The 15,648-nt window shown below is 42.1% G+C and overlaps 1 protein-coding gene across 9 annotated transcripts in view; it reads left to right on the top strand.

Moving 5' to 3' along the window:
- The window catches only part of ARHGAP32 (Rho GTPase activating protein 32), a 341,577-nt gene extending 326,255 nt beyond the window's left edge, over positions 1-15,322 (top strand). For all 9 annotated transcript variants that reach the window (XM_081037993.1, XM_081037991.1, XM_081037994.1 and 6 more), the window contains 2 exons: positions 216-1,174; positions 2,469-15,322. In XM_081037993.1, the coding sequence (XP_080894119.1) occupies positions 216-1,174; positions 2,469-4,736 (3,227 nt within the window). In that variant the 3' untranslated portion in view covers positions 4,737-15,322. The remainder of the gene's footprint in view (positions 1-215; positions 1,175-2,468) is intronic.
- Positions 15,323-15,648: the final 326 nt, after the last annotated feature.

Below are 15,648 nucleotides of genomic sequence, written 5' to 3'. Positions count from 1 at the left end.
GAGATTGCAATCTTTAAACACTCTGTTTTAGTTTTCCTTCTGAACCAGATGTGTTCTCTACAGCATTTGCATGTGGGATAGAAGATCATGGATTGCCGTTTTGAAATATGGAAGGCACCTATTTTTTAGTGATCAAATGGGGAGTGTTTGGCTTTCCGTACAGGATAACACAAGCTACCTTTTCACTCTCATTTTTTTTCCCAATTTCCTACCAGGAGCAGTTACCCATGACCCCCCTCAGGATTCCGTTCCTGTCAGTTCAGTCTCACTTATCCCACCACCACCGCCTCCGAAAAATGTTGCCCGCCTGTTGGCGCTGGCCTTAGCTGAGTCTGCACAGCAAGCCTCAACTCAGTCATTGAAGAGACCAGGGACTTCCCAGGCTGCTCATACAAATTATGGAGACGTAGCAGTGGCTGCAACTGAAGATAAGCTGCCTGGTTCTTACTCTCATGTTACTCTAGAGAAAGCCTGTTTCCCAACTGATAGGCCTGCAGAGCAGTTCCACCTCCAGAGCAGTGCATCTGGGGACTGTGACCAACCTATACCAGCCACAGCAGCTGTTGGGGATCATATCCATTCCAATGCCACCGAGTCTGGGGAGCAGCTCCACCAGGCAGACTTCCTAGGGAATCAACCCCATCAAACTTATTTATCTGGGGACCCAGAAAAGGCCAGAATCACTTCAGTTCCCTTAACAGACTCTACGTCTGCTGATCACACAAGTTTCCCTGAAGACCAGTCTGGGAAGACCAATGTGCTAACTGTCTCCTTTGCGGATCAGGACCAGTCTCAACTTCATTTCTACAGTGGCGATCAGCCTCCTTCTTTTCTTGGTGCAAGTGTGGATAAGCCCCATCACCCCTCAGAACTTGCCAACAAATCTCCTACACTTTCTAATTTGCCTAGGGACAAAGTCTACCCTCCTTCTGGGTCCCCTGAAGAGAATACCAGCACAGCCACCATGGCTTATGTGACGACTGCTCCAGCAACAACAGAAATGAGCACCAGGGAAGCCAACTGGGATGTGGTTGAACAACCCACTGCAGCTGACTTTGCTGCCGCCACCCTTCAGCGTCCTCATAGAACTAATCGTCCTCTTCCCCCACCTCCTTCCCAGAGATCAGCAGAGCAGTTATCAGTCACCGGTGTAGGATTAAATAATTCCCACAAGGTAAGATGGGGGGGATATCAGTGAGGTGAAATACACTTTTTCTAAAGGTATGTCACTTTTCATCAGGGTTGTTACCTTTCAGTCCTCTGGCAGGTTTCCATGAAACGTCTTATTTGAGGTTAGAATGTGCCTTTACCTGGATGCTGGTTTTTCTCTAAAAAAGGAGTTATATAATGACTATGGTTTATTTATACCTGCCATCTGCCTAGAGCCCTAGGTAGTTTCTTCATAGCAATACCAAGAGATCAGGATCAAATGAGTCATACTGGGCTTTAGGTGTCAGGGTTGCATGATTTTGGTTTTTTTCCCATCTCCATCACTGACTCATTGTGACTTTGGGCAAGTCATTTAACCACCGTCTGCCAGTTACTCACATCTACGTAATGAAATGCTTTAATCTCAAGACATTTCTCAGACTTTCGGCCTTGCAGACTTTAGACGTGTGAGATCACAGTGTCTTAGGACTTTTTGTTATTTTCTCAATGCTAACCAGGTTGTTCTGTAGTCAAGCACCTGTTTGGGTGAGAGAATATTGTATGCAGAATGGTTTCTTCCTAATTTTCTCATATTTTAAAAAAAGTACTCTAGGTTTTTTGTGGTCGCCTTGAACTAAAAGTACTTCGATACTTAGCCTTTACTGGAGGATGCTATTTCCAGCAGCTGATTCTCAAGGATGCCATTTTTGCAGGCTTGCTCTATGGATCATGTGTGGTCTCTGCTTCCGCAGACGGATAGGGAGTTGGGGGAATAGAAAGCAGGGAAGACAGGAACTGAATGAGTTGAATGCCATCTTAGACAAGTCCCTTTATTGTCCTCTAAATTTGGGACCTCACAATGGCTCACTGTGTGCAACTGTGAGTCACCTCAAAAATCTCTCCAGATAGAATCAACTCTCTTTGTTTAACAGAATTTTCTTGGTTTTGAGCCTGAGCTAGACAGATAGACTGCGTATATATTTTTAAGCTTGACAGTTATTTGACTAAACCTCTGTTTTGGTCTGTACATTAAGATAGTGTCATAGGCAATTTAAATGTCATCTCACATTTAAAACCTGTCATAAATTAGAGCAGTTCTCCAAAGATGGTAATGGCTGTTATACCAGATAGCAGCATAGGCCATTTCCTGGCCGTGGGGACAGGTTGGCCTACTGTCCTGTCCAAGGTGACCGCATGGCTTAGGAACTTTCAGGCTGCTGCCCAAATAGCCTCAACTTGTGACTTACAAATTTAACAGTGTTTGGTTCCATAGAGGAGAGCATAGAAAAGAAACTCATAATTTTATCATCTTTCAATAGGTTCCAGGAGTAGTTCCAGTTCCAGAGAGGCCACCGGAACCCAGAGCCGTGGATGACCTTGCTCCTGTTCTTGTGAGTGACGGCAGTGCAGCTGCTCCGTGTCCCATTTCTGCTCCTGCTCTCCAGCCAGGCCTCCCTGAAAAGGTGCGGGAAGGTGCCAGGGCCCCACCGCTGCACCTGCGTGCTGAGTCTGTCCCTGTGCATACTTCCTGTGGCTTTACTGTGCCAGTTCCCCCCACCAGGACAATGGAGAGTAAAATGGCTGCCACCATACACTCCAACATTGCAGACGCAAGCAGTAGTTCCGGTTATCATCCCTTTGTCACTGCTTCCTCAGCCTCTGTGGATGATATTTTGCCTTTACCACTTCCTGTCCCACAACCTAAGCATGCATCTCAGAAAACTACTTATTCCACGTTTACTAGGCCTGATGTCACCACTGAGCCCTTTGGTCCAGAAAACTGTTTGCATTTCAGTATGACTCCAAACTGCCAGTACCGTCCCCAGAGTGTACCTCCACATCACAATCAATTGGAACAACACCAGGTGTATGGTTCCAGATCAGAGCCACCAGCCTCCATGGGTCCTCGTTACAACACATACATGGCCCCAGGAAGAAGTGCATCTGGACATCACTCCAAGCCATGCAGCCGCATTGAGTATGTCTCTTCTTTGAGCTCATCTATCAGGAGTGGTTGTTACCCTGACGATATTCCACCATACCCTACCATCCGGAGAGTACAGTCTCTCCATGCTCCTCCACCTGCCATGATTCGCTCTGTTCCCATTTCACGGACAGAAGTTCCCCCAGACGATGAGCCAGCCTACTGCTCAAGACCCCTGTATCAGTATAAGCCATATCAGTCCTCCCAGGCCCGCTCAGATTATCATGTCACTCAGCTTCAGCCTTACTTTGAGAATGGTCGCGTCCACTACCGTTATAGCCCATATTCCAGTTCTTCTAGTTCCTATTTCAGTCCCGACGGAGCCCTGTGTGACATGGATACTTACAGCACCATGCAGTTGAGGCCCCTTCACCGGCTGCCCACTCGCGACTTTGCTTTCTACAATCCTCGGCTGCAAGGAAAGAACTTGTACGGTTACGCTGGCTTGCCTCCACATCCCCGGGCCACCGTGACTGGCTACTTTTCTGGCAATGACCATAATGTAGTAAACATGCCTCCAGCTGCAGATGTGAAGCACACTTACACCTCATGGGATTTTGAGGACATGGAAAAATACCGCATGCAGTCCATCCGGAGAGAGAGCCGGGCTCGGCAGAAGGTGAAAGGGCCTGTTATGTCCCAGTACGATAACATGACCCCAGCAGTGCAGGATGAGTTGGGTGGGATCTATGTCATCCACCTACGCAGCAAATCAGATCCTGGGAAAACTGGACTTCTCTCAGTGGCAGAGGGAAAGGAGGGGCGGCACCCAGCCAAGGCCGTCAGTCCTGAGGGAGATGACCGCTTCTATAGGAAGCATCCAGAGCCGGAGTCTGATAGAGCCCATCACCATGGAGGACGTGGCAATGGACAGTCAGAGAAACCGTCCCTCCCGCAAAAACAGAGCAGTCTCAGGAACAGGAAGCTTCATGACATGGGTTGTAGTCTCTCTGAGCACAGGGCACATCAGGAAGCAAGCCATAGGCAACTGTGTGAATCCAAAAATGGGCCACCTTACCCCCAGGGAGCTGGCCACTTAGATTATGGGTCCAAAGGGATTCCAGACGCTTCTGAGCCTGTCAGCTACCATAACTCTGGAGGGAAGTATATTACACCAGGGCAGGAGTCTTTAAGACTGAACCACAAAGAGGTGAGGCTCCCCAAAGATCTGGAGAGGCCTCGGGCTAGGCAGCCTCCTGCCCCAGACACACACTCCAGAGACTGCTACAAGGAGGAGGAACACCTCCGTCAGCCCATAGTCCCACCCCCTAAACCGGAGAGGAGTCATAGCCTGAAGCTCCATCACACCCAGAATGTGGAGAGGGACCCCGCCGTGCTGTTCCAGTACCAAGCACACGGCAAGCGCCAGAGCAGCGTGACTGCTGTGTCCCAGTACGACAACCTGGAGGGCTACCACTCCCCGCCCCAGCCCCCGCCCCAGCCCCAGCGAGGAGGATTTGGAGGAGGAGCAGTGGGGGCGTACGTTCCCTCTGGCTTTCCCCACCCACAAAACAGGACATACACTACAGCTTTGGGTCAGGGGGCCTTCCTGCCCACAGAATTACCCTTGCAGCATCCGGAAACACAGATCCATGCAGAATGAGCCCTGGGAGCAATAGAGTTGAAGCAGCCTCTGCTGGACAGTGGACTGTTCTATTTTTTTCAGTAACCAAAAAGATTTAAAAAAAAGAAAAAAAAAAGCTACAAATCCCCTGACCACATTAAAAAATATAATAAGAAGAATAAATCACCATCTTTTTTCCTTCCTGTTTCATTACCACCTCTTCCATCTATATAGACAGTCATTTTTGTCATTAAAAGATCTGAATGATTGTAAAGCACTGTTGAAAACCTAGTAAAGAAATTTGTCACAGAGCATACTTGCCATATAGAGCTAATTTGTAAGAGCCTGAGGACTGCCTTTACCTGAACTTGAATTTGACTTTGTCCTTCTTAGTATTAGCTGTATAGTGCAGAACAGTTTACATCTGTCTATTTCCTAGGAGGCTGTTGTGTTTTCTGTTGCATTCCTACTGACTTTATCAGTAGCCATAACGCTTGCCCAGAGTGACACTCCCATTTTTCTCACATCGTTCTCCCTGTCTTAACAGGGTCTTGTGTGTTAAATTAGAACCGAGAAAAACTTCTCCATGATCATTCAAATAAGTCTTATCGGACATTTAGCAAATTATAACTAAAAAATAGAGGAATTACGACTAAGCATTTCGTAAAGAGTCGTACAATGTCAGACCATTTAGACCCAGGCTGTACCATGTTTTTCACATTCTTATTTTTCATAGCTGTTTCTCACGGTTCAGTGAACAGGCTCCTCTCACTGTGGAAGGGATTGTTAACAGTTAGAGTTACGGACATTTCTCAGGTGGAAGTCGGTGAACACTGTTAGCGCCAGAAAAGTAGGTCAATGCTTTGAACGTGTTGCCTGCCTTCTGTTAGTTCCTTTCTAAATACTATTTGGTAAACTGTAATCCTGGTAAAGCATTTCACACCCCTTTTCTCCTAAAGCAACTTTTTTCATTAAGAAAAACCCAGTATGTTTTGACTTGATAAACACATAATTGATCATGATTACAAATTTACATTTTACTTTCTGTTTATAAACCAGAGTGTACAGGTTTCCTGGGAATTCTTAAAGTAGCTACTTATTACCTGTGAGTAAAACTGAAATTTTCTGCAATAACCTCTTCGTACACAGCCCTATTTTACCTGTTGGAATTTTGGGCAGTAAATGTTTCCATCGTAAAGAATTAGTTGCTGTTTGTTCACTCTACTTCTGTAATCAGTCTACTGTAATTGCCATCTACACCAGCATTTCAGGTATAGTTCTTACAATTCTGTAGACATGGTAAACATGTTCAGTACCCAGTACTTTCGTTTGAAAGTTACATTCCTGATTAGAGTTGGAGCAGAAGTCGCTAGACTAGCTCCACTCCATTTTCTCAACTCTCCCATAACATAGGAGTATATGCCAGACTAGCAAGGCAGTCCTCCATTTACAAAACAAGTTTAGGTGGTCATTTCATTCCATGACTCTTAATAATACTTGATTTTTGTACATTCATGTGTTAAATGCTCAGTTTGTAGAAGACACTAGGAGAATTTCATTCCGTTTACTGGATGGTTGCTGCTCTGGCTTTTTAAAACTTGGAATTAACTTTTATTTAGAGCAAAGGAGGAAATCTTTTAAGAAGCTAAATTTATGCTGCTATTGTTGCTGTGAAATTGTATAAAGATTAGGAGTCATGCCAGCTCTTTCTTTTATTTAAAAAAATCATGTGATTGCATTTTAAGGATTTATATTTAGAAAAAGAAATAAAGTTTAAAGAAAAACACATTTATTTATATGTGGAACTACTCTATAATATTTTCTTTCGTTGCCCCAGAATTGATCAGAGGGATTCAATAAAGATCGTGGAATAAATCTAGAAATACCCATTTGTGTAAAGATCTGTGGAAATTTAGGCCTCTGCATTAAAAGTGCAGGCCCAAATGGTATGTAAGTCACAATGCTGGGAAAGCTGGCGGCATACCTCCATTTAGCACACAAACATCAGGTGCCATATGCAGGAATTTGGTCTCTGGTGAATATGCAGCACTAATTTCATTCTTTTACCTTAACCATCTTTTTGTCAAGTTAGGCAACCCAGTGCCCCTTTGAGATCACATAAACCCTGTAAGTTCTCACCAGCAGCATGACGATTAGAAAGAGGAGCTGGTGTAACAAGGACATACAGATGGCTTTAGTAACAGAATTTTTTTCAGTATTTGGTAAACTATAGTTCTAGTAAAACATTTCAGACCATTTGTTCTATAGCAATGTTTTTTTTTCCCCCATTAAAAAAACAATGATGTGGCTGAAGAAGTCCTATCCAATTTTAATATTTGTGGATTTGTCATCACACACATTGTTTACTCCTGAAATTGAAGTCTGTTTTATAAATACTAAGGTTAATTCCTCAAAGCAATTACTTTATTAATGTTTCTATGGGCTTAGAAATATCAGGTAAATATTTTGAATACAGAATAGTGACTCATTACTGGTATAAGTGTGAAACACAAACTTTAGGTAAAATCTGGAGTTGTTTCACTTAATGTATGTAGATACAGCCTTAACTTTGGATTCAGTTATTTGAAGGACTCTGCCTGTATCTTTCCCTTTCTGATATTGTAGGGTAGAAATTGGATGGCAAATCACTGTGAGCCAGGTTACCTCAGTATAGTTCACCCTTGTGAGTGACTTCACAAATAGAGTAATCTAAATGTTACTATTTCAAATTTTGACATGGAGCATTATGATCAAGGAAATGGAGCTGCCTTATGCATTAAAACCATAATTTAATTCTATTTGTATTTTCACATTCATATCTCCAGATTTGGTCTTTCTAGTAAAATTCTGATGGCACAGTTCAATTTGATTGAAATATACTCCCTGGATGTCTAGCCAGAGACTTTGCTAACAGCCCCAGAGGTTCCATTTTCTTATTACTGAATTTCATCCGAGCCTTATTGCTTACTGTGTTCAGTTTCCTTTTAAACATGCAATCCCTGGGATGGTCCCAAGGATAGGGCCTACCTGCACATTTTTATAATGGTAAAGCATTTTTAAAAGTTAGGGTCAGGTTGAAAATTTCTAGGACTAATTCTGTACAGAAGAGGGACCATTAATGTGAGCAGGGATAGAGTAGGTTAACACATTTGAAGCAGCAACTTGCATTCAATGTAAATGTGAAATTTGCCCCTTTAGTTAAAAAGGAGCCTGCCAAGTTCCTATGTCTGTTCCCAGACCTGTCAATCACCCACTTGACGTGTTGGCAAAGTATTGTCTGTCTGAGCAGTGTGTGTAAGGAAATACTAAGGAAAGCAAAAGTGTGTCAGAAAGTTACTTCCAAATGGTTAAAGGCATGTGATTTTCAGTACTGTGTGTTGCGGGAATGTCAGGAATCGTATATTTTAACTGCAAGATAATGTCAGTGTACACAGAGGTCTTTTTTCCTTTTCTAATTAATATTGTTAGTGTTCAAAGAATAAAAATGGTTATTTTACAGTTTAGATTATAAGGTAGCAAAACCTGATTTTTCAACCATGACCTGCATGAGAGAAGCATCCTAGGAAGTCTTAGATCATATTTTTAAGTTCTTAATTTTAATTTATATAGTGGTTTTTTTATGTTTTAATATTTTTGTGAACTGGTGTAAATTGTTAATGCATATAAGCTTGTGTATTTTTTGTAAATAGTTTTGTGATTTATTTCTTGATCCATATGTAAATAGAGTATCATTTCTTCAAAACTTACTTGAACCTGAGTTGTGGGTTTGGGGTTTTGTTTGTTTCTTTGTTTTGGTTTGGGGTGGGGGGGAGAAGAGGGATTTTGTACTCTGATAATCCAGATGGAGAACTCTGGTTTAAAGCAAATGTCCCATTGAAAGCAATTCAAATATCAACAAAATTATTTCAGGTTAAAACAGACTTCTCTGTGTGTGTTTCCTTTTCAACCTAATGTCAGCCACACTAGAACGGGTAATTGGGGGTATTCAGACTCAAAGATAAGTGTTTGTATGACGCAAATTATTATTGCAAATGGTATGTAATTTGATGGAAGGGGTTTGATGTCTCCTTTTTATATCTATTTGCCACGGTATGTTGCCTGGCCAAATTTTCCCCGGGTCAAACAATAATCTTAGAACTGCAGAGGCCTTTTGATCTTACTGGAAAGTCTAGGCAGACATACTACCTGGGGCTGCCCTGAGGAATCCCGCTGCTGCTGCCACCTGGCTCCCGAGCTGGCAGTTCAAGAAACTGAGTTGGCTTCTTAATTTCAGGACTCTCCAGAAGGGGATTCTGAATAATATCCATATTTCTAAAGATTCCCACAAAGTACCTTCAACATCCTGTTTACTTTTCAGAGTGAAATGACCAGAAAAGAATCATCTCTTACACTTGTTTACCTGTGGCAGGCTGGTTTGTGGCAAACTGAGATAAAATATTTTTAAAAGGGCAAGTGCTACATCACTCAGCTAGCTGCCTGATGGAATCCAGAGTGTATTCCTGTGCCAGAGTTCTCAAAAAGAAATTTTAACCATGATGTTTTGAAAGAAAAAAATCACAATATTCAGTTATTGAAGTCCTAGTTTTCCTGAGAGTCATAAATTACAAACCATTCTTCATTCTAAAATATTAAAGTTTTTCCCTTTTTTGCCAGTAATAAGGAAAGTTGCCTGTTTAGTATAGTGACCCTGGTAAACCAGCCATCTTTTATATACCTGTATAATACACTAGAAACCATAAGCAAAGATACATCAACTGCTTTCAATAAACACTCCCAGACCTGAACAAGTGTTCCCATGGAAACTGCTCAGAAGGGATTAAAGGAAAGACATGTATGACAATTCTATTTAATTTTCTGAGACTCATTTTCATACCAACTATTTTGTCACCAAACTTCCATCATACTGATGAAAATATAGTATGTGCCTCTTAAAATGTGTTTATCATGGAATAATTGGTGACAAATACATTGACGGTGTTTGAGATTTTAATAATCTGGTTCTATATGAAAAGGCACATTTTAAAGTAACATCGACTCCCCATTACAGGAAAACTGGACATCTGCAACCACCTGAAATAAGACATTTTAGTTGGCCATGTTTCTCACATAGTTGAGAGTGTACCTCTTAAAAAGAAAATTGTGAGGTTTGACTTTTATTTTAAATAATTAAAATGTTTCCAGAATATATTTCAGATCACAAATTTTGCTGTCATTACACCCAAAGAATCATTTACACACATACCTATGGATTATTGCACTGTAATATCAGGATACCCTTGGGGATATGGAGATTAAAACAAAATGGCTTCTATACCAAATGACGTGCCCCTAATGTTCTTTCAGATTCTTGCATCATGTTTTAATTTTTCTATATATTTTTTTTCTAATGCCACTTTATGCTATTGTTTGTGAACTACATGTGAAACCTTCCTCTTCCTCTAAATAACCATTCAAAATAAATAAGCTTGTCGAAATGGTGAACAAAAGAAGTTCTGAATTGGGGCTCAAAGATTTGGACTTTGTGTCATTTTTTTCATTACTCGGAGCCTCATTCTAGTAGTGCCTGAGAAGCCAAGTTTCAGAGGTCAGATATTGTATATAGATGCTTGGAAAGGAGAATGAAATAAAGACTAAATTCTCCCTCCGTTTGACACTTCGTGAGGAAACTGGTTAGACACAGTGGCATTTTCCATGTTAATAACTGCCAAGTATTTCTCCGCACAGCAGAATGCTAATTCATAGAAGACATTGAGTGAGTCCACACTTAACTCTAGTGGGAAGAAAGAAAAGAGTCACATACACATACAGCTTCAGCTGCCATTAAGTCATTTAATCAGTGTTCTTTTTTCATTTCCTAAAAACATTTTGAAAAGCATCCTGAGATTTCTGGGCCACTGGTTCATGTTTCAAACTGGGCAAGTGTTTCTCGAACTTTAGAATTCATATAAAGCACCTGGAAAACTAGTTAAAAGATTCCTTGAGCAAACACCAGTCTGATGCAGTAGGTCTGGAACTGGACTCAGGAATTTAAATTTCAACAACCACCCATGTGATCCTGATGCAGACGGTTGAAAAATACTGATCTAGACGGCATTATTTCAGACTTCTCTCAAAGAGAATCCATCTCTAGTTCACTTAACTACCACTTTTCCTCATTTGCACCTTCATTCCCCATCACTTTAGTCATACTAGCACAGAAATTTATCATTAATTTCTGTCCCCAGTGTTTGAATATTAAGCCCAGATTCAATTATTTATAACAATCACAGAAATTAGGGCTAATTGAGCTGATAAGCAATATAAGAAAACATTATCTTAAACTGGTTTAAAAATAAAAGAACCACTGATGACTGACTATAGATAGTATTGACTCCAATTATATGAGGTTTGACAATTAAGTTCACGAGCTCATCCTAGAAAAAGGGCTACTACGTGCCTCATTGCTAAATATCACTACAGTCACCTTCCAAGTCCTCCCCTTGGGAAGCTATAAACCGATACCAGCACCTAGTCCACCCTTCAAAACAGTTTTGGAACTCTGGAATGGCCATCAAAGCTGTTGTCGATTTACCCTTGATGTCCTGAATGTCATCAAAATGTCTTCCTTTCAATATTTCCTTTATCTCCAGGTAAAGAAAGAAGTCACTGGGGGCCAGATCAGGTGAGTAGGGAGGGTGTTCCAGTACAGTTATTTGTTTACTGGCTAAAAACTCCCTCACAGACAGTGCCCTGTGAGCTGGTGCATTGTCGTGATGCAAGAGCCGTGAATTGTTGGCGAAAAGTTCAGGTCGTCTCACTTTTTCACGCAGCCTTTTCAGCACTTCCAAATAGTAAACTTGGTTAACTGTCCAGTTGGTACAAATTCATAATGAATAAACCCTCTGATATCAAAAAAGCTTAGCAATATTGTTGCTACCAGTTCGCGAACTTGTCAGACCTTGTATATTTATATAGTTAAGTCTTGGGAGTGAGACATTTAGGCTGGTTAGGAAGTATAGTTAATGCATATTTACTGTTCAGGCTGTCAATTCTTTCAAATACTGTATTCATGGAAAACAAATAATTTAGAACCAAGTGATGTGCTTTCTTTCATCACTAAATTAGATAAAACAAGCACTACTAGTGTGTAATTATTTGATTTTAATTTTATGTATGTTTACCAGTTGGGAGCAACAGCATAGCAATGTTTTTCACAGCTGCTGATAGCTGACCCTCCGACTACTGTAGTGCCAATCACTGCTGTGAGCACGTTAACATCGATGGGCTCCTTTGTTCCTCATGACCCAGGGGTTTATGGATGAGCCCGCGGCACACACAGTCACACAGCTTGGTGATGAGTCTGGAGTTCAGACCCACGCACTCCTGACAGGAGCTTATGCTCTCATAAAAGCAGGCTTTAAAGTTGAATAGTTGAATCCGGACTGCGACTTCACCAATTCTGAAGCCTTTATTGAACTACTAAAACCCTTACGAAGCCACGGCTTTCTCATCTCTAAAATGGAACTTATAATAGTACCTACCACTCATGATTGCCGTGAGGACTAAATTAGATAATAGATGTTTCTAAGGGGCTTAGCAGGAGAGCAAGTGCCCAGTGAAAGCTGTCCAGTGTTTTTACTTGAAATGGTACAAGACCACACAGCAGTTAAAGAAAAAGGGTTATATTGTGCTTTTTAAAGAAAAACATGTATCTTGCAGGAAGAGAGCTTTGGCAAGTAGAAACAGGAGACACAATGTAGTGGTCAAAATGAAAGTTCACACTGAAACGATATGACATGGTAGTGGAGAGGCCCTTGCTTTCTAAAAATGCTTGGAGTTATTCGGTGGAAACCTTCAGATAGCACTGATTATGATTACTGAACAATGTCGACATTCTGCATTAGAGATACGTAGCCTCCATTTCCTTCCATCGACTGTGGTAACTGCATTTCAGGGCAGCGGGTTTATGAAACCTGAGAGCTGTGCCTTCTGTGGTGATGGGAGTTGCTTTCTGCAGGTGTGCCTGACTCTACTGCCCTAACACTCGTGGGCTTATTAATCCACACTGTGGCTGGAACAGAAGCAGCACTCCGCGTTGCTGCAGAAGAAATAGGCGGGGGAAAACGAGTATGGTATTTTAGGGTAGAGGTGCCATAAAGAGAGATGCCTTTGTCTCTCCGTTTTCGAGTAGTGAAACTTAACGGTAAATAATGAGGGCCTTTTCATTGTTTTTTTTTTTCTTGAACACACATACTTTGTTCCTGATCAAAGATCTGTTAAAACGCTTATCCTGAGAAGAGAGTGCAATGATTGCACTGATAGTATTAACAATTTATTGCTCAATTACCATATACCAGGCTATTCTAAGTGTAATACATGTTAATACTAGCTCAGTCTTCCTAATAATGATGCAAAGTATTAATAGTATTATTGCTTTTGTTGCCACTTACAGATAAACTGCAGCCTAGAAAGTTTAAGTAATGTGCCCAAGTTCATCCCTCTGAGGTTAAGTGGGATGCAGGACCAAGCTCTCTGACTCCCGGAGCCTGCAGTTTTTCTCACTCTGCTGCCCAAAGTGGATCTCCAAAGATCTTGAAGCCCCTAACACAGGAACGGTGAAGACACACCTCATTTGCAGGAAAATCAAACCCTGCCTATCAGGATAGGCTAAGTTTATGCTGTAGTAACATCAGCACCTTAACACACAAAATGGTGTTATTTCCTGCTCAAGCATAGTCTGCTGCAGGTCGAGGTGGCTCTCCTGGGTAACAGTCCAACTAGGCCGAAAGGGGCGGCCCCATCCACTGGCTGCATCATCTGAAACATGTTCTGGGATGCTGTGGCAAGAAAGCAGGCCACTGTGCAAGTAGTTTAAACATGTGGCCCAGAAGTGATACAAGTCGTCCCTGCTCATAGCTCATGAGCCAGAACTAGTCTCAAGGCTCTGCCCCACCAGAAGGAAGGTGGCACGTTCAGTGTTGTGTACTGTGTGCCTGGAAGGCGAGCCCAAATGGGTAGCAGAGAACAGCATTTACGTCTGCCACACCACTTAGCGTTCTACTCAGATTCTTCCACTTAACATTACTGACAGTCACAGCGTGGGGAAACGGTGCTACAACGTGGTCAAAACCCCCTGACAGAAAGTCAAGGAACAACAGTTCGGACAAAAACAAAAAAGAAAAATCGAGGGGCAATATAGGGCTGGCAGATTGCCTAGAGAGGTGTCACTTTTGAGTCTTCCACAATGGTTGCAAGAAATTGGCCCTGCACCCATAAATTGCTGTTCATGTATTGAAGAAAAGCTCCTGGAAGTAAACAGAGGGTGTGTCTTGCTCCAGCCCCAGAGAAATGGAGGAAGGCTTGCAAAGGGGCATGTTTGAATCACATAACGTCCCCCTCCCCCTCCTCTGTCACTCTGGCCTCATTGCCTCCTCATTCTTCCATCTCAGCCTTTGCACTGACTGTCAGTCCTTCGGCCCCCTACTGCTCAGGTCCCAGATACATTTACCTGGCTTGCTCCCTCACTTTTAGTCTTTTCCCAAATGTCACCACCTTAGAAAAGACTTCTCTTTACCACCCTGTCTAAAATAGCATCTCTTGTTACTCTGAATCCACTTACGCTGCTTTCCTATGGTGTATGTGTAATGTCTGTATCTCCTCTAGAATGTGAACTCCAAGAGAAAAAGAACTTTGTCTTGTTCACTGTGATGTCCTCGTGCCTCAAGCAGTGCTATAGAATAACATGTACGGGTATTTGTTGAACGAATGAACTGATGGGTCTGTTATCCATGGTAACACAATGGGAGGCACGTGCTAGGACACCCTTTGGTTGGGTCATGGAGCATAATGGGTTATCTTTCTTCAGCACCAAGAATGAGCCCACCATCACTTTTTTGGTCTGCTTTCCTTTGTTACAAGCACGTTTGAACTACTGGTGTTGGCTGATGGCCCCCAAAAGGAAAACAAGTAGGCTTAGATTATCTCAAATTCAACTGCCACAGTGATTAGACACTGCTAGGATTAGAAAATATTTTTAAAGGAGGTCAGTTTTGAAAAGTGTTTGGAAAGTGGTAACGGGGAGTTACTTGGAGGAAAGGAATGGAGACGTTCTAAGTGTCCAGGGAAGACTTTCTTCCCACACTCACATCCACCCTAAAAAGCATCTTAGGGTGTGGGCCTGAGAAGATGCAATGAGCCCTTTTCTTCTAGGCCATAACAACTCTGGAGGAGAAGAAAAAAATTAAGGCTTGGATAGTTTTCAACAAACATATAGTAACCTATGTACCAAGGATGATAGAATGCAAGAAAACATAAATGAGTTAGTCTCCGAATGATGTACTTTTCTAAGTTACACGAGTTTTAAATGGGATAGATAAAAGTGCAGGAAATAATCTCATTGAAGTTACGTATGCCCTACAGGATAAAGTTACTGGGACTCCAAGACCCCAGAAGCCTCAAGAACTCTGGGAGTCATTGCCATGGCTCTGGATTTCGCTGTTGTCTGGCCGCTCCTTTTCCTTCGTGGTCCTGACGATGCCACTTAGCAAGTGTTTTACATTGGTTACGGTGGGAAATTGTTCTCGTCCTACCAGAGTTTATGATTATTAGGATGCCAAAGGCTATCTTGACTTGATTTTTATGACCCTTCTCTTAAGAAAAGAAAAAAAAAACTAATTAAAACATGTAGGAGTAGCTCCCTTAGGGCTAGGCAAAAGCATCCAACGTTAGACTCAAAAAATAATTTGCTACATTGGTAACAAATGGGTATTCCAGGATAGCATACTGATACCATCACTCTCCTGCTTTAAGGTAATCTCCTTGGCTTTCTGGGACATTTCCACCTTACAAAGATAGATGCCTTTTGTCCCCTATCTTAGAGAATGTGATGCTTGTCCAAAGCCCTCCTTACCTACCTCGTCACCTACTCTGGCTCCTCCTGAGTTTCTCAGCAACATATTCAGCTAATCTGTAA

This window comes from Rhinolophus hipposideros (assembly GCF_964194185.1).
Source record: "Rhinolophus hipposideros genome assembly, chromosome: 24".
NCBI lineage: Eukaryota > Metazoa > Chordata > Mammalia > Chiroptera > Rhinolophidae > Rhinolophus > Rhinolophus hipposideros.
Note: the sequence above shows the minus strand (reverse complement) of the source record. Positions and strands in the feature narration are given on the sequence as shown.